At 37.1% G+C, this 23,903-nt stretch overlaps 2 protein-coding genes across 2 annotated transcripts; one reads left to right on the forward strand and one right to left on the reverse strand.

The window, feature by feature from the left end:
• The first annotated feature begins 1,528 nt into the window (after positions 1-1,528).
• Positions 1,529-2,338, forward strand: LOC133858768 (EPIDERMAL PATTERNING FACTOR-like protein 5). The gene is made up of 2 exons (XM_062294230.1): positions 1,529-1,781; positions 1,862-2,338. Exons 1-2 carry the CDS (start codon positions 1,661-1,663, stop codon positions 2,095-2,097), a joined length of 357 nt encoding a protein of 118 aa, XP_062150214.1. The 5' UTR covers positions 1,529-1,660; the 3' UTR covers positions 2,098-2,338.
• Positions 2,339-21,012: 18,674 nt separating this feature from the next.
• Positions 21,013-23,277, reverse strand: LOC133858602 (chlorophyllase-2). The gene is made up of 2 exons (XM_062294081.1): positions 22,963-23,277; positions 21,013-21,836 (listed from the first exon to the last, which is right to left on the reverse strand). The coding sequence occupies exons 1-2, from the start codon at positions 23,218-23,220 to the stop codon at positions 21,162-21,164; spliced, it is 933 nt and encodes a 310-aa protein (XP_062150065.1). The 5' UTR covers positions 23,221-23,277; the 3' UTR covers positions 21,013-21,161.
• Between the last annotated feature and the right edge of the window lie 626 nt (positions 23,278-23,903).

Consider the following 23,903-nt stretch of genomic DNA (forward strand, 5'->3'; position numbering starts at 1 on the left):
AAATTTTATAATCAACTCAAGTGTATATCTTGTAAGAGCCACGTAAGAAATGTTTGGTTTAATTTTCTTGCATATTTTTTGTATTTGGAGGTCCGATAAATTCAATGGTAAATTTACATAAAAAAAAAAAAGATGTGCTAGAGAATAACACCAAACACATCTCAACATATATTTAAGAAAAATGATACCAAATCCATCTTCTAATCATCTTATTTTCAAACCCACAATTAGATTTGCACGACTCATATTAAGTCTCACAAATTTAATATTGAGTTTGAAACTTGAACGTGAAGATATAGTTAGAGGGATTGATGTTTTAACATGTCCCTTTATTTATCCTGATGAAGCCGAAGTCTAAACAACTAATTTTATTTTATTTTTTCACCAAGGGAACCTGTAATTATGGAGAAGAAAGGCTTAGAAGCTTGTCATAGTTAACGAACAGAGATACCTCTAATGCTTAGTGAGTGTTTCGAATGAATATGTGAGGTGCTTACCTTTAATTTTGTATCCCATTCTTCCCATCCAAAGGCCATGCCCTCTTCGTACAATTCTGTCACGGGTCACCTTTTGGATAGGTGACGTGTAACAAATTCGTGGGGTAGTTCATCGGCTATAGTAAGAGGTGTCCCAGTAACTTATTTTTGTTGCCGGTCGGTGGCATTTATTGTCAAACTGTTCTATTAACAGAGGATGGTGTAATTCCCATTACCTTTTCGTTGTGGGCCGCTTCCTAAAAAGCCCGCTAACACGTCATGGGTTCCTTTTTTCAAGTAAGAGAAAGGGTGTGTGGGGCAAATATTATTGAGTTGATTTTTTTTTCTTTTTTTTTTTTTTTTAGTAATTATAAAAAGTGATTGATGTGATGTAAAGAATAAAATTTTTTTAATGAAAAATGAAAAAAGTTTGGTAAATTTTTTTATTTGAATAATAAAAAAAAATTATTGATATAATATAAAAAATTAAAAAAAAAAATTAAAATATTTTGAAGTCCGATTCTTTTTTCAAAATAAAAAAGAAAAATGAGATGTTAGTAACCAAACACGGGCCAAACGATTCGGTCCTACTGTGTTCCATATGCAATTGCCAAAATGGGTTGATGGGCCCAGTCTAGTCTAGGTCTACGAGCTAATCTACCCTTCAAACAGGTTTCATGATCAGGGGTGAAAATTAACCTGGAACAATCTTGGAACGACAGATATTCATCAATCACATATATCATATCCTATGGAGCATAGCTACTACAGTGTCTTTTGTCTTTTTTTTCTCCTCCCTCTCCTCCCAGACTCCCACCACATTCTCATTCTCATTCAAATTGCATAAAGCCTAGTCTCACATCTATCTCCCAAATGGCATTTTGGTAACTATGCCACCTTGCATGGTCTGCATTCCATCCCGAAGGCCATCAAATCATTCAGGGCATAGTAGGTCCACCCGAACCCCACCCACCCCCCACCCTTTCGCCAAACAATAAAACAAAACTCTCTCTCTTTGACTTGGACTTAAGCACCCACAGAGAGTCACACGCTCACACGCAAAAACTGCAATAATAGTAGCGTCGCTCTCCTTCAAATGCAATATCTTTTTCACTCCTGAACCATATTTATTGCTGCTCATCAGGCTTTTGTCGCTAACCTGCGCGGCTCCCTCCTTCTCGGCGATGGGCGTACTGCGCCACCGCCGCCACCACCACCACCACCACCACCACACTCTACAAACTCTCACCGCCTTAACATTTCTCTTATTTGCCTCTGCCACAGCCATCTCTCTGTCCCAACTCGGTAAGCAAACAAAACCCACCAAACCCTTTTCGGCAATATAATTTCTTACAGTGACTCTCATTCTGCTCATTGTTTGCCAGGTAGTCAGCGGCGAGAGTTGAGAGGGAAAAGTGAAGCAGAATCAAGAGCAATATTTGGGCTGAGTCAGAGGACGCTTGGTTTGGGGTCGGCGCCGCCCACGTGTAGATCCAAGTGCGATAGGTGCTCGCCCTGCAACCCCGTGCACGTGCCGATCCACCCTGGCGTGAGCACTCCCCTTGAGTACTACCCTGAAGCTTGGCGATGCCAGTGCGGGAATAAGCTCTTTATGCCTTGAAAGAAACAAACAAACACAGCGAAGATCAGAAACAAGTAGATATATCATCAGTTTTAGTAATAATTTAACTAGATTGGTCATGCGCGGCCATCTTTTCTAGGTTATTATTATTATTGTTGTTGTTGCTGTTATTATTACCGAGTTTTGCTTTACTGTTAGGGACAAGGGGGAACGTTGGGAATGTAAGAATTTAGGTGATATTATCGAGAGGGATCTCTCTCCTCCCTCTCTTTCTCTGTTAGTTTAATTATGATCATAATCTTTTTTTTTTTTTTGGACTTGCACTAATGCGAGTTCATTATGAGACAAAATAGAAGTTAAAGGTGTAATTAAGATATCTTGATATTGACTATTGACTTCTTTTCTCCAAGCTTTATGTAGGGTTTAAAGATCCATTAAATATATATATATATATATATATATTATATATATAAGAAAGTTTAACTAGAGTTAGGCAATTAATGAAGAGGGAGCGAAGTACTGTTCCAATCTTATTTGTATGCTATTTAAGTGTGTGAGATTTTTATCCTTAGTATTGCTAGTATGGTCAATGTACTGGAACATTATTGCACGATTGATCGGCCAATACTGCATTCTAAATAGTGCATATATCTGTTTTTATTAAAAGAAATAAAAAAATAAATAGTGCATATATCTGGGTGATGGATAATCTGGCTTTGCTGTGGCACGGAGATTGGCAATTTCAGAGGATGGAAATGGCGTGATTTTTCAGAGGATATATTAAAAACAACAACCACTCTCTCTATCCATGTGAATCAAACATGGCAACTGTTGAGAAAGAGCATCAAAGGGGCAAAGCAAGGACATGACTTTTGTTTGTGTCGTTGTTGTTCCGCAATCTGTTGGCTGGTTTTCCCTCTCCCCCCACCCCCTTACCTTTTTCTTTCAATACGATCTATCTAGCTCTTTCTCTCTGGTGAAAGATACGACAGCATTCATTTCTCTACGGAAATCGATTTTTCTTTTTCTCCGTATCGTACCTCAGAAGTCTCATTATTGCTTTTTTTCCATATATGCCCTCCCGAGTCCCCAGATAATTACTTCCTTCTTTCTTATGGCAACTAGGCCTGCCCTGCTCGTGGGCTTACGTTATGCATGCGTAACGTTAATGTCTTAATCTTATACATCTATATATATCTCGTTGCCTGACTGCCGTCTGGCAACATGTTTTGGTGAAGACTTCTCATAACCAATGACTTCATTGCAATTTTGCAACGCATCAACAATATTGGTCAATGGCCATCCCATCATGCATGCCATTAATGGCAATGGTCATCCCATCAGTTCCATGCTACATTCAATTATTACCTTACAGCATTCATGTTATAGTTAGAATATTTTACCAGCCTCGCATTTTCTTTTGACGATCATATACTTGCTCTCCACTCGGCCATTTCCATGAAAAGCAAATAGTTTTATTTTTATTTTTCTTTTTTACAATCGAGAAAAGGGGAGGGAAAAAACTACACCAAACCATTAAATAAATAAAATATGAGTGGTGGGACAGGACAACTAACACTTCAATATTACAACTAAACAGTGTGGATAAACCTAAAAACTATCAGTAAAAGTGGTAGTAACTATTACTGATCAGCTCTCCCTTCACGAGGCCTGACATTTTCATTTATAATTATTTCTATACTTGTAATAATAATAATTATTATTATTAAAAAAGATTCAAAAATTCTGAATTAGGTGAGACAACTTGACTAAGAGATGAGAAGGGTGGGCCGGGGCTTCAGAAATGTATAAATATTTAAACCTAAGGTCGAGTCAGTTTGCCCATTCCCCCCACACATGACATACCACCTTCACTTTGATTTTCAGAAAGGAAGAGAGCGATGATTTTTTTGTGAAGTGATATGTGATTTGACAGTCTTGTTTGTGCTGCTGGTGATCGATCTACTCTCATCTTATGAGACTGCTGGGGAGTGCTCTTGTCAATCTTTCACTTCCCAGAACTTCCCACGAACTCTCATGTTATCAAACTGTAGGAGGCCAGGTTGGGAGTGCTCTTGTCAATCTTTCACTTCCCACGACCTTTTTTCTGCCAGCTTTGATATGCAATTATAACCTAGAGAGACAACACACCCAACTGAATCAAAAATTTAAAAATAAATAAACATAAAATCAGCCATTTTATTTCGCCTAAATTATAAATTATTTTCCCTCGGATTGAAGTAAATTAATTTTTTTTTAAGTATGTCAAAAAAATAATTTAATCATTAAAGTTAAATTTTGTTAAAACATGTGACATTCCGTTAAGTATTACGTCAGGGTCAATAAAATGACGACAAGTATATCTTTTAATAAAAGAAATATAATACATAATAATAAGGGTGGCTCGTGGGCCACCTCCAGCCAGATCTCAAGGTGGCTAGGGGTGGCGGCGTGTAATGCCCTGAGAAATTGAATAACTGGTAATTAACTTCACAATTCGCCTCTCAATTCCATTCAACAAGGAATAAGACTCAATGATCTATTTCTATTGCTCAAAAATAGAATACTTCACAGTGAAAATATAAAATATTCTATAAACATTAATTACAACCAAATCATCTGCCAAGATGATGTAGCACGTGAATTCCTAGAAGGTTCCTAGAAGGTCCCTTTGATGTGCGGTCCCTATAAGCTTTATTTCTTTCCTTTTAGGATTAAGACTTTATTTTCTTTACTTACTAGGATTAGATTTAATTTGCTTTATTTATTTCTTTTTCTTATTAAGATTAGATTTACTTTTACTACTAGAATAAGGTTTACTATTACTATTAGGATTATGATTACTTTCTCTACAAGTATTTCTCTTCTATAAATAGGCTTGCTTATTATGTAAAACTCAATAAATTGAATATTATCAAATTAGAGAATACTCTCTCAAATATTCTGTGGAGTGTTATCTTTCTTTTAGCCTGCGGGCTTGTTTTATATGTTCGTGATAGGGAGGCTCCTTGGAGAGCCGAATTCCAGCAAATCCAACAAACAATGCCACAGGAGATGCGCCAGATACGGGAGATGATGGAGCGCAAGTACATGGGTCCTAATCGTAATCATAGGGACAATGATGCCCATGATGATGATGGGGTTCGAGTAAGGCCTATTCTTCACCAGCAACTTGCACCCATAAACCGACCACCAATCTATGAGGATCTTAGTGACGATGAAGACTTCGCTGAAGGAGTGTTCGGACAGAATGTTGAGTAGATCGACAGGGTGAAGGACGTAGGGGTGCCGGTCATGGTGGCGTAGGCTTCAGAGGTTATGAGCGCGATAGAGCTGGCTATATGGGGAATATCTATGGAGGCCCTGGCTACCGGGATGCTTATGGAGAGCAACCCAAACGTCAGGATCACGGTTGGGAGGAATCCCATGAATACCGAATGAAGATTGATCTCCCATCATTTAACAGGCATCTTCAAATTGAAGATTTCTTAGATTGGGTGATGGAGGTAAAGAGCTTCTTTGATTATATGAGTATTCGCAAGGATTGCAAGGTGAAATTAGTGGCATACAAGTTCAAGGGAGGAGCTTCAGCTTGGTGGGAGAAATTATAGATTTCCCGAACCCGACAAAGGAAGGGACTTGTAAATTCTTGGTTGAAGATGAAGCGGCTACTCAATGCACGGTTTTTACCATCGGACTTTGAGCAACGACTATTCCAGCAATACCAAGAGTGTCGACAAGGAGGTTGAACCATCCAGGCGTATGTTGATCATTTCTATCGCCTAGCTGCTCGGAATGATCTCATGGAGACAGAAGATCAACAATTTGCAAGGCTTATTGGTGGACTGCGTGTGGCAATACAAGATAAGGTGTCTATGCATCTTGTATTTACTTTGAACAAGGCAATTAGTTTGGCAACCCGAGCGGAGAAGCAATTGGAGAGCGCGTAGAGCACCAACCTGGGAGCGAAACACAAGTGATTCAATTTGAGACCAACACAAGGTTGGGGAAAGCAACCTCTAGTCCCAACGGTCACACCAAGTCAACCAGTGACTTCCACGGGAAAATGATCCAATAGCAATTCAAATATCCCGAAACAACCAGCCAACAATCCATACGCACGGCCCGGTCTAGACATGTGTTTCAAATGCAACCAACCAGGATATAGGTCACATCAATGTCCTCGGAGGCAGAATAAGAATCCGAGCATAGAGAAGATGATACACCCGAGTATGAAGAAGAGGAGTTGGCTGACGCTGATGAGGGAGTCCCACTTTCCCGATCCTTAGTAATTCAACATTTACTCTTGATTCCAAGGCAAAATGATCAATCTTAAAGGCATAAGATTTTTCGTACTCGCTACACAGTCAACCAAAGGGCATGTAATGTGATTATTGATGGTGGTAGCGATGAGAATGTAGTGTCTAAGGAGATAATTTTGAAGTTGGGTTTGAAAACTAAGAAGCACCTAGCCCCAAACAAGATCGAATGGATCAAGCAGGGAACCGAGACACTAGTAACCGAGAGAATTCATTTCACATTTTCAATCGGTAAGCATTACTCAGATTCTATTTTGTGTGATGTAGTGGAGATGGACGCATGCCACTTAGTCATGGAAAGACCATGGCAGTTTGACGTGGATGCCCAGTAGCAGGGAAGAGCTAACGTTTACACTATCTTTCGGGATGGTTGGAAGATAACATTTTGACCCTTACAAGAAGTCGAAAATTCAACTCATTCTAGGGGTAAGCCGGTCCTTCTATCCACTAGTTTAGAATTTATAGAAGAAGTTAAGGAGGCTCAAGACATCATAGCATTGGTGACCGAGAGAACTCCAGGATTTGTTTCACAAGAAGTTCTCGAGATAATGCAACCGATATTAGAAGAATTCCGAGACATCATGCCTGAAGAGATGCCCGAAGGACTGCCGCCCATGAGAGATATCCAACACTATATTAACTTAGTACCGGGGAGCAAGTCTCCCAAACTTGCCACATTATCGAATGAGCCGAAAGGAGAATGCTATTTTGTAAGAACAGGTAGAAGCGTTAATTCAGAAGGGACACTTACTAGAGAGTATGAGTCCATGCGCAGTACCGACCTTACTTGTACCGAAGAAAGATTGAAGTTGGCGAATGTGCCTGGATAGTCGGGCAATAAACAAAATCATAGTCAAGTATCGATTTCCTATTCCTCGAATAAGTGACATGTTTGATATGTTATCTGGGGCTAAGATTTTTTTCGAAAATTGACTTGAGGAATGGATATCACTAAATTCGTATACGACCAAGAGATGAATGGAAAACTGCGTTCAAGACTAAAGAGGGGTTTTACGAGTGAATGGTGATGCCTTTCGGTCTTTCAAATGCACCAAGCACTTTCATGCGACTCATGAATCAGGTACTGAAACCTTTTATCGAAAATTTTGTCGTTATCTATTTTGATGATATTCTTATCTATAATCGTAACCCGGTAAATCACATGGATCACGTGAGGAAAGTGTTGGAGGTCCTCCGTGAAAATAAGTTGTTTATCAACTTAAAGAAGTGTAGTTTCATGATGGATCAATTACTCTTCCTCGGATTTGTAGTCAATGCCGATGGAATCCGAGTGGATGAAGAGAAGGTGAGAGCCATCCGAGAATAGCCTACGCCCAAGAAAGTGGAAGAAGTAAGAAGTTTCCATGGGTTAGCAACTTTCTATAGAAGGCTCATTCCGAATTTCATCAGTATTGTAGCACCAATCACCAAGTGTATGAAGAAAGAAAAATTCAACTGGGGTGATAAAGCTAAGTGAAGTTTCTCAATCATTAAAAAAAAAACTATGCACAGCACTTGTACTTGCCTTACCCGACTTTGACAAGCTGTTTGAAGTTGAGTATGATGCATCAATCGTCGAGATAGGAGTTGTGTTATCTCAAGAAGGGAAGCCTGTGGAATTTTGTAGTGAAAAGCTCGAAAAAGTAAGACAAAAGTGGTCAACATATGAGTTGGAGCTTTTTGCTGTCTTAAGAGCCCTCAAGGTATGAGAGCACTACCTGATCCAACGAGAGTTTGTCCTCTATACCGACCATCAAGCATTAAAATTCATCAATGGTCAAAAAGAATCTGAATCGGATGCATGCTCGGTGGGTTTCTTATATCCAATGGTTCACTTTTTCTTTCCAGCATAAATCGAGAAAATTGAATCATGTAGCTAACGCTTTAAGCCACCGAGCTACCCTACTAATCACAATGAAAGCTGAAGTGACTTGATTCAAGTGTCTAAAGGAGATATATGAGGAAGACGAAGATTTTGGTGAGACCTAGAAGCGTTGCGAGGCGAGGCAACCAGTTTCTGAGATACACATTTATGAGGGATATTTATTTCGTGGGAATCAGTTGTGCATTCTGAGGAGTTCCTTACAGGAACAAATAATCAGAGATAACATGCTAGAGGCTTGGGTGGTCATCTAGGATGAGACAAGACTATTGCCCTGGTAGAGGAGCGGTATTATTGGCTGCAACTGAAGAAAGAAGTAGGTAATTTTGTCCGACGATGCCAGACTTGTCAGGTTGCCAAGGGGCAAACCTAAAATACGAGATTATACATGCCTCTACCAATACCAGAACCACCATGGGAAGATGTATCTATGGATTTTGTATTGGGTCTCCCGAGAACCCAACGAGGAGCAGATTCTATAATGGTAATTGTTGATAGATTTTCTAAAATGGCTCACTTTGTTTCTTGCAAGAAGACATCTAATTCTGTTCAATTGGCCAATCTATTCTTTCGAGAGGTGGTTCGATTGCATGGAGTCCCAAAGTCTATCACTTCCAACGAAGACACCAAGTTCTTGTCTCACTTTTGGTGAACACTATGGAGGCAGTTCGACACAGTATTGAACTTTAGTAGCACGATTCATTCGCAGATTGATGGACAGACAAAAGTTGTTAATTGAACTCTAGATAATTTACTTCGTTGTATTTCAGGCGACAAATCGAAGTAGTGGGACCTAGCTTTAGCTCAGGCTGAGTTTGCCTACAACAACATGGTGAATCAATCTACTGGGAAGGCATCGTTTGAAGTCATCTATGGGAGAACTCTGAGACTTGTAGTAGATCTTGTAGCTTTACCTAAGTTACTGGGAGCAAGTGTGGCAGTGAAGCATTTAGCAGAACGGGTGAAAGCTACCCAAGAGGGAGTTCGTTAGCATCTAGAAAAATCCTATGATAAGTACAAGACGAAAGCAGACAAGGGTTAGCGATTGAAGATTTTTTGAGAAGGAGATCTTGTGATGGTGTATCTACGCAAGGGGCGACTATCGACTGGTGTTTCTGGAAAGTTGAGGAATAAGAAGAACGGTCCATGCATAATACTTAAAAAGATTAATGATAATGCATATGTCGTTGATCTTCCTGAGGACTTGGCAGTATCTTCAACATTCAACGTGGCAGACATTTTTGAATATTTTCCACTAGAGAACTTGAAACTTAACTCGAGGACAAGTTCTTTTCAAGAATGTGAGACTGATGTAGCATGTGAATTCCTAGAAGGTCCTTTTGATGTGCAGCCCCTAGTAGCTTTTATTTATTTCATTTTAGGATTAGGACTTTATTTTCTTTACTTACTAGGATTAGATTTGCTTTATTTATTTCTTTTCCTTATTAGGATTAGATTTACTTTTACTGTTAGAATAAGGTTTACTATTGTTACTAGAATAAGGTTTACTATTACTATTAGGATTAGGATAACTTTCTCTACAAATATTTCTCTTCTATAAATAGGCTTGCTTATCATGTAAAACTCAATCAATTGAATATTATCAAATTAGAGAATTCTCTCTCAAATACTCTGCGGAGTGTTATCTTTCTTTTAGCCTGCGGGCTTATGTTATCTTTTTGGGTAGAAAACGAAGACGCTTCTCTTTGCAGAATCAAATACGCTGTTCTTTGATTAGTTACATTAGTCTTCCGTTACGTCACAAGAGTTATCACATAATTGAAATCACACTATACATATCATTGATATAAAATATCCAACTAAACCTTAATGCACAACTGAGCTTCAAATGCTAAGCCTACAACATCACCCAAAAGTACTAATTACCATGATCAACCTTCAAAATCCAACAATCAGTCCTCAAGTATAACTGGATCAATATCATTATACCAAACGGTCACATCAGCCTCAAAGTCCATCTCAAATCCGACATTTAAATGTGGTCCAACTATAAAACAATACATGTTTCATATGTGGAAAAAGATACAAGTGTAAGTCCACGACTTAGTGACTAATAATACACTTGGTGACAAGTTATCATGTAGAGAACTCAGTTATTTATAAATCACATGCAGCAATGCAATGTTATAATTTATTATTTAACAATGTCGTCATGGATGTAGTATAGATCTAATATATGATGTAATAAGAGATTCATGTCATAGCTTAACACCATATGGTTTACCTAGGATATTAACTATTTCTCGACAGGGTTGGCTGTGTCCCAATGGACCTATAATACAACACTGGTGCCCCGGATATGTACGCTACCGTCATATACTAGCATCTCGACCGAGTTCGACCGAGTATGGACCACGCTACAAGTAAAGCTGTAACCGTGACCCTCCTTTAAGCATAGTGTGCTGATGGTAGTCAACTCGACTACGAGAATTTTAAATTTATAAGTTTTACCACTTCGCAATAGTACGAATCAATTGTACTATAGTAAGGGTGATCGAACCACAGAGATTATTGGTTGTTTTGCGTAATGGAATATTAAAGAGCGTATTTAACTTAACTTAAAGGTATAAATAAAAGTAAAGGTTGCAGAATTGAAGCTACAACAATAAAGTGAAGGAATGAAAGCGGAAATTGAAAGCAAACTTAAAAGAAACTTAGGTTATAGATCTTGTCCAATCCTCAACCAATGAAATGCTTAAAGTCTATATGGATCTTCCTAACATGCATGATATGAGCGCATAATGGGCGTCAACCATTACAACGGCCTCAACAAGAAAATACTTTAGTTAAGACGTAATCATAAAGCACCTAGTTTTACATTAATCAACTCCACGTAAAGATTAATCTATAATTGAAAAACGTTTACACTACGAAAGATGTGGAGTGATTAATGCTCCCTAGCTTACTACTTTACAACACATCCTAATAAGCATACACAATATATGAAAACCCTAACTAGGTCACAATGATAAGATATCTAGTTTCACACCGGTCGCATCACGTAAAAGTTACACTAATTGAAAAAACGGTTTAAACTACCAAAGGTGTGAAACGACCGGTATTCCCTAGTATACCCTATAAGGTGACTCTAATAGGTAAACATAAATCATGTCAAATTAGAACCATTGCAAAAGGCATCGTTCTTATTTCCAAGAACGTTGGTTTTACTCAAGAAATCTAAGAAAACTCATAGACAAGTTTAACTATTTTTCATGAATAATTAGATTGGAATCTTGAAAACAAAACATTTTACCATGGATTTTGAGATCCTCTAGCCCTTAACAATCATCAAACATCTCAAGAAAATCCTAAGAACTTCAAGAACACTTCATGGTTTTTGGATATGATTTTGATCAAACCCTAAGAACTAATTTAGCTAGACATAATTGACTTTAATCTAAGCATGAAATCTATGAAAAACAGTAAAGAAACAAGATGAAAATAAATTAAAACAGTAGATTAAAACTTCTACAATTCGGATTACAAGGAAAGAAAATAAACCTAAGCTAGAACATGAAATTTAAAGGAAAAACAACAAAGGAAACAAGCTCCCTGGAATTCGGTCCAGAGAGTAGCATCAAAGTAAATGAAAAACACTAAAAATTAAGTAATACACCTGAGCAAATCCGAAATTCCCAAAAGATGCATGTCTAAACATAAATTTCTAATCTCATATATATAGATAATTGGATTTACAAAAGACCATCAAGAGTTAATTCCCGCTGCACAAACAGAGATAGTCGACGTCTATTTCTGTCCATAAAATCCAACTTATGATATATAAAGAATTCAAAAGATCTAGAAATATCTGATTTTCTGGAAGATGGAGAATTCGATCGATCGATTATAAAGTCGATCGATCGCATTTCACTCGATCGCAGTCGGGGCTGTCCTGCTTCGATCAATCGCATCTCGCTCGATCGATTTTATCTTCGACTAATGAACTTCGATCGATCGATCGATTATAAAGTCGATTGATCGAATTGCCTTGGTCAATTCTTCAACTAACATGAATAATCTCGAACTCTGGAAATGACTAAAATACCTTTGATGTATTTTCAGGTCTAATTCAAGTGTTTTGAAATAGATTTCAACTAAGATCTGAAAATAAGACAAAACACAAAACTACAACAAAACATTATATATACAACACAAACTAGGTCTAACAAATGTAAATTAAGGGGTCTTGAATCAAATAATTCAAGACTTATCAGCCGATCACAAAATAACCATTGGATCCGAGGCTTAATATAAAAATAAACCTTTGACCATAGGGTTAACCTGTATAGTAAGCCCATGTCTGTTATCCCGCATGTACCGGTGTATCATGTCATACGATGCAATTTAATATTTACTGTCTTTTACATACATGCTTTTATAAACTCATCATTTTCATTATCTTGTTATTCACCACGTATTTTCAGAAAGTAGAGTTCACAGTTATAAACATACTGCATGTTTGGTACACAAAATAATCATGTTTCTGCGTAAAATATTATAACAAATATCCGTATGCGTTTTTACTCATTTGTATAGTAAAGCTTATACACAAAATCCTCATGAGGCCCAACAACCTTGAAATATGTAAAAAAACCTATCATCAGTCCTAAACCTGAGCTAAATAAGCCATAAATCCTAAATAAGTCCAAAATAGGTTCACTGCCCGAAGGTCGAATGTTCGGATAGAAGTGTTGAATGTTTGGTGATGGGCCAAAACTCATTTTCAAACAAAAACCCAACTAAACCACTTATAGACAAGTCATAATGAATTAAATGATTTTTAATTGTCTTAAGCCACAATAATACCACAACGCAGAACTTGGTACGTCAAACCTTTCAAATTACTAATCCAACACTATTATAGTTTGTAAACCAAAAACTAACTAGAGATACAAAACAATAAACTATGGCACAAAAACAACAAAATAACAACCTAAGAAACAAGTTGTGCTAGGAATGTTACCTCATTTGAAGAAGAACCAAGAGAGCTCATTTTATATCTCTAAATCACTCTATCATACTACAAAATTCTCCTATTTCTGGATGGTTTTGAACCATCCAGAACTAGGTGAAAAAATGTTAGGAATCAATTCCTGACAGTTTATTCTAGACGGCTTGAAATCGTCCGAAATATAGCGTCAAAAAATTTAATTACTGACGATTTAGGCAAAACTGTCTAGAATTAAATTCTATACGGTTTTGTCCAAACCGTCCATAATTAATAATTACTTTTTTTTTTATATATATATATTAATATCATTAATAATACAAAATCCATAATACAAATACCTGCACAATCCAAATACAAAATCCAAAATCCACTTCTTCACAAGAATATTCTACTTACCTATTACATAATTCAAATCCAAATACATTTCACAATCCAAATACATAATTAAAATCCAAATACATTTCATAATAAAATCCAAGATTGTGGTGGAGCGGTGGCGGCGTCAAGTTGCAGCGTGGGCGGAATGAGCTCCTCCTATTTCGCCAAGTGCCGTTGCCGAGCTGGTAGCCTAACGTTCTGGGACTTTCATCTCATCCGAAGGATTTGCACAGGACTTGTGGCTCGAACCGGAGAATTTAATCAAAAACTGGACGAACCAATAGAATGAGGACAGGAGACTCGGGCGGCAACCGACTGTCGTCGCCGGAGACCCAGTCAAGGGCAACGGCACCGTAATCTTTCATGCAGAGGCACTCACGACAAAGCTTGACGTTCGAGAGGGACCGGAAGAACGCAGCGAAGATGGTCTCCAAGTGGCAGTTCCATCTAATGAGAGGAAACAGAGTGTACAAACGGCCCATGGTCTTGAGCGCCGAGGGGATAGTCTCGCGAGCTTGGCCGTCAGCGACGACTTCTAGCGACGAGTGGGGCTCCCGGTGACCAGGCATTGAGTTTGTGCTGACGTGGACAACAGAGATTTTTTGGGGTTTTGGTTCTGATTGGGTGTATGTGATTGGTTGGAAGTGATGGAAGAGGGTATTAAGTGAGGAAGGAGGGAAAGATTGGGGGGAAAAGCTTTTGGGGAAGAAAGAAAATGGCTAAGGCGTTTCATTCACGCTGTATTTGAATTTGAATTTTTTTTTTTTGAATTAACAGACGGTTTAGGACCAAACCGTCTGGAAATTTACCTTTCTAGATTGTTTAGTTAAACCGTCAACAAATTTCACGACGGTTTTAAAAAAAATAGTTGTGATTTTTTTTTTACTAACGGTTTTCAGAAAACCGTCTGTAAATTTTTTAATTCCTGATGCTTTTCAGAAAAGTGTCATTAAAAATTTAATTCTAGACGGTTTTAAAAACCGTCTAGAAAGAAACCGTCCAGAATTTTTTCTTTTTTTGTAGTGTCACTCTTACAAAGGCTTTGGAACTAGAAGAAACCAAATTTGAGTTTAAAGGGTTGTGGGAGGGGTATTTATAGGCTTTAGAGTCGAGTGGATAAGGCTAATGTGTTATTTTTCAGTATAGCCAATCATTGAATGTTTGGTGTGCTTTAACGAACGTTATGGTATTGTTAGGGTTTCCTTGATCGTTTAGTGTACGAATCGAATGTTCGGTGTACGATCTGACATACATTCTAAACGTGTGCGCTGTACTTTTTCACATACAATCGACTGTAGCATAGACAAATACCCTAACTTTCGGGGATTCAACATCGAGCGTTTGACATTAAGGCTTGAATTGAACGTTTGGCTATTCCACTTCGAATGTTTGGTTAAGAACAAAAATCAAAATTTTTACTTTCAACAGCCCCTAACAAACTTTATCAAATTCATTAGCTATTCCAAAGTTTAATTAGCCCTATTTAATATTTTAGGTATTACACAACAAGCCACCCCCCGTCACCTTTGAGGGTGGCTCGTAGGCCACCCCTTTCCTTTTTTCTAGAAAGAAAAATAATTTAATTTAATATATATATATATATATATATATATATATATATATATATATATATATATATATATATATATAACATTAATCAAGGACCCTTTTTCTTTTTTTCTTTTTTTTTTTTTTTTTTTCATTTTTCTCTCGCTAAAAATTCAAAATCCATTTGACCTCTCCTTCTTTAAAACTATGTGATCATGTGTGGATTAAAACTTTACTTATTGCTTTGACCCGGAAAAAGTAGAGGAAAAACTTCATTTTCTTTTAGAAGTATTGAAGTATAGGTGCTTTTGCAATCATACATTCGAAATTTAAAAATTTAGAATATCGGTATCCAAGGATGCCAAAATTCTTGAAATACCTTGTTACAAAAAAAAAAAAAAAAAACTCAATCGCCTTTGCACATGTTTATCATTTGATTTAATCCTAAATAATCTTAAAGGTGGGGCGAAATTGAACAAAAAATTGTTGGGATACCTACATCGCAAAAATTTTAAACTTTCAAGGTATGAATTCAAAAACGCCTATACTCTTTAGGTGAGGTAAGTGAAATTTTATCGTTGGAACAAATTGGTTCTTGTAACCACAGACTCTCTAGAGAAAGAACGTCCGAGAGTTTTCTAGAGAGAAAGAGGAAATGGTGAATCTTGTTTACCCGGGGGGGGGGGGGGGGGGTGGGGAGGCCTCATGCCTCCTCCTCCCGGCTTTGTTTTAGTTTTTTTGTTCCCTTGGCCGTTAGGGCTAAGGTTTTTGTTCCCCCTGGCTCGTTTTCCAATGGTGGCTGTTTTCTTCAAGCCTTTAGGGCTATTGGAGTTCTACCTCCCAGTGTAGCACTGGTGGAGGCTGTTGTTTTCTTTTTCTTTGTTTTGCTTTGTCTTTGTTGGTGAAAGCGGAGGACTTCAGGTTTCTGGCTCGTGGAGAAAGGCGGGTCTTGGAGGATTGCCGGTGGAGATGTTGTTCAAAGCTAGATCTATTAACCTCGGCTGGTTTTTCTTCAATAAGAACCTTCCTGTTGCGGTCTTCGGCCCTCTCCGGTCGCGATGGTAACCCGGCGGGACCGTGTAGCTCGCTCCTGTTCGGCGCGTGACCAACATAGGCCGGGGGTCTTCCTTCCTGCCCTCGCTTGTGCGGGTTACGGCTTGCTTTTCTGGCTTCGTAAGTGGTAGCGGGCTAACCGGCTACGTGGATTTTAAATTTATATGTTTTACCACTCGCAATAGTACGAATCAATTGTACTATAGTAAGGGTGATCGAACCACAAAGATTATTGGTTGTTTTGCGTAATATGATATTTAAAGGAACGTATCTAACTTAACTTAAAAGTAAAAATAAAAGTAAAGGTTGTAGAATTGAAGCTACAACAATAAGGTGAAGAAATGCAAGCGGAAAATGAAAACAAACTTAAAAAAAAACTTAGGGTGTTGATCTTATCCAATCCTCAATCAATGAAATGCTTAAAGTCTATATGGATCTTTCTAACATACATGATATGAGCACGTAATGGGCGTCAACCATTACGACGATCTCGACACGAAAACACTTTAGTTAAGACGTAACCATAAAGCACCTAGTTTTACATTAAACAACTCCACGTAAAGATTTAAACTACAATTGAAAAACGTTTACTCTACCAAAGGTATGGAGTGATTAATACTCCCTATCTTACTACTCTATAACACATCCTAATAAGCATACACAATATAGGAAAACCCTAACTAGATCACAATGATAAGGTATCTAGTTTCACACCGGTCTATTCCATGTAAAGATTAAACTACAATGGAAAGACATTTTATACTACTAAAGGTATGAAATGACCGGTGCTCCCTAGCATACCCTATAAGGTGACTCTAATAGGTAAATACACATCATGCCAAATTAGAACCATTGCAAAAGACATCGTTCTTGTTTCCAAGAACGTTGGTTTTACTCAAGAAATCTAAGAAAACTCATAGACAAGTTTAACTCTTTTTCATGAATAATTAGATTGGAATCTTGACAACAAAACCTTTTAGCATGGGTTTTGAGATCCTCTAGCCCTTAACAATCATCAAACATCTCAAGAAATTCCTAAGAACCTCAAGAACACTTCATGGTTTTTGGAGAGAATTTGGATCAAACCCTAAGAACTAAGTTAGCTAGACATGAAGTAAACTAATCTAAGCATGAAATTAAAGGAAAACAGTAAAAGAACAATCTAAAATTGAACTAAAACAGTAGATTAAAACTTAAGAAATTCGGATTACAAGCAAAGAAAATAAACCTAAGCTAGAACATGAAGAACAAAGGAAAAACAACAAAGGAAACAAGCTCTCTGGATTTCAGTCCAGAGAGTAGCATCAAAGTAAACTAGAAATACAAGAAATTAAGTTGATACACTTGAGCAAATCCGAAATCCCCAAAAGATGCATGTCTTAACCTAAATCCCTAATCTCTCATATATAGAGAATTGGATTTACAAAAGACCATCAAGAATTAATTCTAGCCACACAAACAGAGCTGGTCGGCGTCCATTTCTGTCCACAAAATCCAACTTATGATTTGAATTGCATAAGGAATTCAAAAGATCTTGAAATATCTGATTTTCTGGAAGACGGAGAAATCGATCGATCGATCACAGTCGGGCTTGTCCTGGTTCGATCGATCGAGTTTCGCTCGATCGACTTTTCTTCGACTGATGAACTTCGATCGATCGATTATAAAGTCGATCGATCGAATTGCCTTGGTCAATTCTTCAACTCGCAGGAACAATCTCAAACTCTGGAAATGACTAAAATACCCTTGATGTATTTTCAGGTCTAATTCAAGTGTTTTGAATTAGATTTCAATTAACACCTGAAAATAAGACAAAATACAAAAACTACAACAACACATTATATATACAACAAGAATTAGGTCTAACAAATGTAAATTAAGGGGTCTTGAATCGAACAATTCAAGACTTATCAGTAAGGTGCCGATCTGGACTTCTGAAGGTCGTCTGTCGATGGGGTGGTTCTCAAAGAAGGCGCGTGTTCTGCACGCGCTGGTTTTTCCGGCTGTTTTTTTTTCCGGTGCTTGTATTCTTGGGTTTTCTGGTTGTTTGATGTATATTCTTACCTTGTATCACAGCCTACCGTTTTCGGTAGCTGCTTTAAGCTAAGATTTTCCTGGCTTAGTGGGTAGAGGTTCTTTACCTCTAGTCGCTACCTTAGCCTTCGAACTTTGTTTAGTTTCACCTACGGGCGTTGTAATTGCCTTTGATACTCTGGATTGTGTATTTGGTTCTGGTCTTTGTAACCCTTTGGGGTATGTTGTTCTGATAATGAAGAAGGTTTTTACGTTCAAAAAAAAAAAGTGAAATTTTATCAAAAGTAAATATTAAAAGAAAATATATTTTATTAGTGACAATTGACAAATGACATTTCAATACTTATGGTGATGAGATCTAACAAACAAGAAGGAGAGTATTCACATTGCACTTTTTGATATGGAAGTACAGTCACTAATCAACTTATCATTAGACATGAACCCCATTTTCATATGGATAATGCTAAAAATACAATTTTAATATAATTAGTGCATAATTTTAAGGTACATTAAGGTGAGATTCATACAATATGCTTTAAGGTTGTGCACTAGTTATACTCCGGTTGTACGTGAATCATGACCCTTTTCGCATATGAAGTTGGTGAACTTAATTTGTAATATTTAACTTATTAAGTCTTAATTGGACTGATTCTCAGAACCCGTCAAAAACATCCAAGTTAGCTTTATAAAATTCCGAAAAAAGTGAAAACACTTGAGCAATCTACAAATAATTTCTTTTTTTTCTTTTTCTTTTTTTGAAAAAAAAAGCTTTAGTAAACGACCAATTTGATCCAACAGCTTTACATACGCAAAAGCAAGAGCTAGTCCTTTACTTCTTCAGTAAGCCTATACACGAGGGACAGGATCCCTTATAATGGGGCATCCTCCTCTTATCCCCCTGAGGGGATTCTTGTTTGAAGAAGAGTTCTCCTATTCCAACAAATAAACCGTTCTTAATTTCCTTGTTATTACCCACTAGCCTATAATACGCGGCATGAGTTTTTTTTTTGTTTTTTTTTTTATTTTTTAATAATAATAATAATTATTATTATAATTTAATTATAATTTTTTTTATTAAAAAAATACTAATAAAGGTAAAGTCTACATACCTCTCAAATTATCATTTAATTGACAATATCTCCATAAATTTTTAATTTGGACAATGCCTCTATAAACTATAAAAAATTGTCAATGTTTCCTTAATGACGAAAACACCCTTAATAAAATTAATAAAAAAACTAAAATAAATAAATAAATAAAAATCAGGGGTGGCCAAATTTCAAAACTAAAGAGGAAAATTAAAAAGTTTTTTTTTTTAATTAATTTTTTAAAAAAGAAATTTAAAATTTTTGTTTTTTAAAAGAAAATAAATTTTCATTATTTAAAAAAAAATATCATTTTTTTTTTAAAATCACAAATTATTTATTTATTTATTTGAATTTATAGATGCATTTTTCTCTTATTGAAAATTTTGTGAAGTCATTTTTGTCTTTCTGCTGACTTTCGGTGGAGGAGGAGCATGGGCTGTGCTTCACGGTGGGGTGGGAACTGGGAAGTGTTCTTGCATAAATTTGTTTTCATGATTGATTAGGGTAATTGAAAAAGATCATATGTTTTTGTTCTAATCTCATTTAGTGAAAGAAACCGAAGTATTAACCTCTCATTAGAGGGCACAGAAAGCTTAATTTGTTTGCGTCAAGACCATATAGAAGTTATTCTGATCGAGATTAACAATACAAAACACACAAGTCAAACAAAAACACACTATAATCTTCCCTTAGCCCCCACTAAAAATCCAAAAACATACTATGATTATTTTTGGAGTCTTCTCTTGTATTGAGTTAGTGCATATTCTATATATGTGTATATCGTGAATATTTTTGTGTTGCCATATATTGTTTTGTGCACATTTATGTTAATTATGGCATTATTAGTGTTGTGATACGAGTCATTATGAGTTAGTTTTGTTGGGTTTCATTTGAATATGTAGTAATCACTATTTGTGTTATTCATGTATCACTTGCATTCTATTTTCCTAGGTCACGTGATTGTAAGTACTTGTTATATATGTCATGCATTTTCTCGGTGTATTTTTAACTTGTTACTTGCAAACACATTTGGACCTCTTTGTTTTTTGGGATTCTTGTTTGCGTTTGTTTTATGGTTGAATGGCTTATGTTGTTCAAGTGGAAGATTGTTGTATTATTCCTTTTGTTGGACTAATATGATCATTTTATTTGTTTTAGGCCCATAATGGATTTGGCTCATTTGTGGACTTAAGGAAGCCCATACTCTCACCAATGTAGTTGGGCTATTGAATTCCATCATCAACATTTGTAATTTCGGGTAGAGAGTATGGTACTTCTTCCACAATAGATAAATTTAACTCAAAGAATAATAAATAAATAAAAAATTGTAAATAGATTCTCAGTTGGGTGACTCTTATATAATGTTTTAGTCAATCATTGGAAAAAATCATATGGGCTCTCTCGTTCATACTAATCCTATGGCAGTCTTGGACGTTTATAGATAACTTCCAAAACATAACTCAATAATTATATAGTGCAAAAAGAGAAATGATCAAAACACTCCAAATCTACAATAATGGTACAACAATAAGACACATTGGGGTGAGACCCAAATATGAGTCTCACTCCAATATGTCTTGTTGTTGTACCATTGTTGTACCCCAAGAGTGTAAGTATCATGTCTTGTTGTTGTACCCCAAGAGTGTAAGTATCATTTCCCGTGCGAAAATATCCAAAGCATTTTACTTCAAAGAGTATGGTAAATTTCATCATAGAATTTGTAGAAGTAACAGTAGTTTTATTGAAACTGTGAATTTCTGCAAGAGCATATGAAAGCTCAAATTACTCTAGATCTATTCTTCAATTGTAGCTGCCTCTACAATTAAATTTCACACTAGAAATTCAATAGTTTTGAGCTCCACCGGTGCAGTCTCATGCCCATCTCTTACAGCCATTAAGTCACTGCTATCAGCTAGCAGATAAGCTTTCATGAATGCAACAACAATTCCTCCAACAAACCTCCTCATGGGTTTCCTAGACTTGCCATTCTTACACAAACAGTATGTAGCTTTCCCTCTAATCCCCTTGGTATCATCATCTAACATATCAACATGACCATAGTCCTTCACAAGAAAATGACAAGCTGGTTTTTGACATTCATTAAAGAAATCCTCATGGTTGACTCCCTTGGGAGCAGGAGCAGGAAATAGAGGATTCTTTTTCATTTCACCCAATTCTGTACCAATGACCATTGCAGCCATATCAAGGTGAAATGAACGAGGAACATAGGTGAGTACTGGCGGAGGGGTTTGTTTCCCTTTGTCCATTCCATCAACTGGGTCAATGCCTATTAAAGCAGAGAAGTTTAGAGAAGTTGCTGCTTTTTCAAGAGCAACCGCAAAAGCGGTCTTGCCGCCACGGCTATGGCCGGCGAGTCCTAGCTTTCTTAAATTTGGCTGAACATGGGGTGGAAGCAAGTAATGGAGTCCTTCTGATAGCCAATTTGCTGTGGCCACTGTGGACTTAATGTCATCAGTTGCATCTGGTCCAGCCAAGGTGTATAACTGTTAAATGTAAAGCAAACATATGTCATTAGTTAGACTAATAAAACTAACAATAATTTCCACTAAAACTTATCCTGCAATCTGCTCGAACAGATCAGCTCATTCTCATTTGAAATAGACAAAGCACAATGAGGATAACAGCAGGGCACAAAGGCAGTACTGGTGAAGTATCATGAGTGGCTAGAAGATTCTTAGGAATAAAGGGCAATCCTATAGGTCGCCCCCTCTGTCAACTCGACTATAAAGTCACAACTCATTTGATTCCATACTCTCGATAAACTGTATTGGACTCCATACTTGGACATGGTAGTTGACTCTGATATTAAATGAAGCAAATTTGGGATATAACTCACTCTTAAAAACCGATTGCAGGGGAAGGGTGCCCATAAGCTTATATATATACGGTTAAGAATGTAATTAAGCAGCGTTTAAGATCATAAATGAACAATTGTGATTCAAACGGAAGAGGAACCATTGGCAAATATTGCCAATAAAGTTTTCAGTTAAAAGAAGAAAAAATTAGAGAGAGAAATTATACAGGCTAGGGTGGGGTGCATCATGTGATACATGACATGTGAAGGAGAACAACTGGAGGAAGTAACTTATGGCAAACGTTTCTAGCAAGTAAAGAATGGAGAACCATCCAAAGCATGGATTTCAAAGAATGAAGACAAAAACAGCATGTTGACGCTCGAATAGATTGAGCCTCTCTGGTATTTTGAGTTCCACTAGCTATTACCACTCAAACCATTGAGCTTCCATTAAATTATTTGTCTAGTGAAAATGAAAGCTCAATAATTCACATGTTTTTCCTTCTTTGACAAAGTAACTCAACGTGCCCAACAAAGGGGCGGAAGCCTCTAGTGTGAACATGAACTTCCCAAACACACTTAAGGCAATCATAAAGACAGGATAAGAAAACTTGCCGACAAAGGGTTGGAAGAATCTGAGTACAAAAACACACCAAATCCATAGATCCAATTCTTTCCGGACCCAGATCAAAACCACTGGATTGAACAAGTGTGTCAACATGCTGGGAGAGAGAGAGACTTATATCTATGTAAAGCATTTGGATAAGATAAATTGTGCTTGTCCGAGTGAGAGAGAGAGAAAGAGAAAGACTAGCCTGAGGTGCGATGACAATGAATCCATGAGAAGCGATGTGTTGGATAAGCTGAGAATAAAATGAGTTGTAGAGAAGGTAACCATGGAGGAAGACAAGTAGTGGGAATTCACCGGCTTCAGATGGCATGGCAATCAAAAGCGGCTTCGGCGGTGGGACAGGAAGTTTAGACTGAGTGGTGCAACACCCAGTTTCTACTGTTCGAAGCACCGTTTCGTACTTCCCAACATCAAAAACGTTTTTTGCAGAAGCAGAAGTCATGACCCTGTATGAAGAAGCTTCACAGTTTACTTAGAAGAGAAGTTCTTTGTGTGGTAATTATAGCCTCAGCCAATGAGGGTTAGATATTTGAGCTGGGGTTAGTTGGAAGTGTAGGTAAGTGGACGATGGCCCAAAACCTGAGGGTTCAGTTTCGGCCCAAAATATAGTGTAAGATGGGTTTTGGCTTAATTGTTCCATAGTATTGGGAACTCGTGGGATTAAGGCTATATTCGAATCGAGTCGAGCTGAGTATTGAATATTTAAGTTTGGACAAAAAAGTAACACTATTCATTTAGTGTCGCTTTTGAAAGGTTATTTGTTGATGATATTTATCATACCAATAATCCCTATTTATAGAGAAAAGGGGGTCGGTGAATACAATATAAATAAAGTAATCAGATCCCAACGATTTGATTATCAATCACAATGATTTGATAATCAATCTCAAGGATTTGATTAGAATCACAATTATATGGAAATATATTCTAACATCTCACTCAAACTTAATGTTGAAGATTCTGGAAGCTTGAGTTTGAAAAAAATTGCATTTTTTTTTTTTTTTTTTTTGGAGATGGCCGTGGTTAGAGGCAGAGGTCGGAGATGATGGCCGAAAACTTTTTGGAGTTGGTGGCAGCCAGCAACTGTGACCAAAGATGGGCATGCAACAATAATAGGCTAAAGAA

Source organism: Alnus glutinosa, chromosome 1 (assembly GCF_958979055.1).
Source record: "Alnus glutinosa chromosome 1, dhAlnGlut1.1, whole genome shotgun sequence".
NCBI classification, from domain to species: Eukaryota; Viridiplantae; Streptophyta; class Magnoliopsida; order Fagales; family Betulaceae; genus Alnus; species Alnus glutinosa.

Bases quoted from the DNA above. Each gene is read 5' to 3' on its own strand.
- LOC133858768 (XM_062294230.1), top strand. From the start codon at position 1,661: ATGGGCGTACTGCGCCACCGCCGCCACCACCACCACCACCACCACCAC. The intron at 1,782-1,861 runs GTAAGCAAACAA...ATTGTTTGCCAG, and splicing joins CATCTCTCTGTCCCAACTCG to GTAGTCAGCGGCGAGAGTTG.
- LOC133858602 (XM_062294081.1), bottom strand. From the start codon at position 23,220: ATGACTTCTGCTTCTGCAAAAAACGTTTTTGATGTTGGGAAGTACGAA. The intron at 21,837-22,962 runs GCTAGTCTTTCT...TACATTTAACAG, and splicing joins TCATTGTCATCGCACCTCAG to TTATACACCTTGGCTGGACC.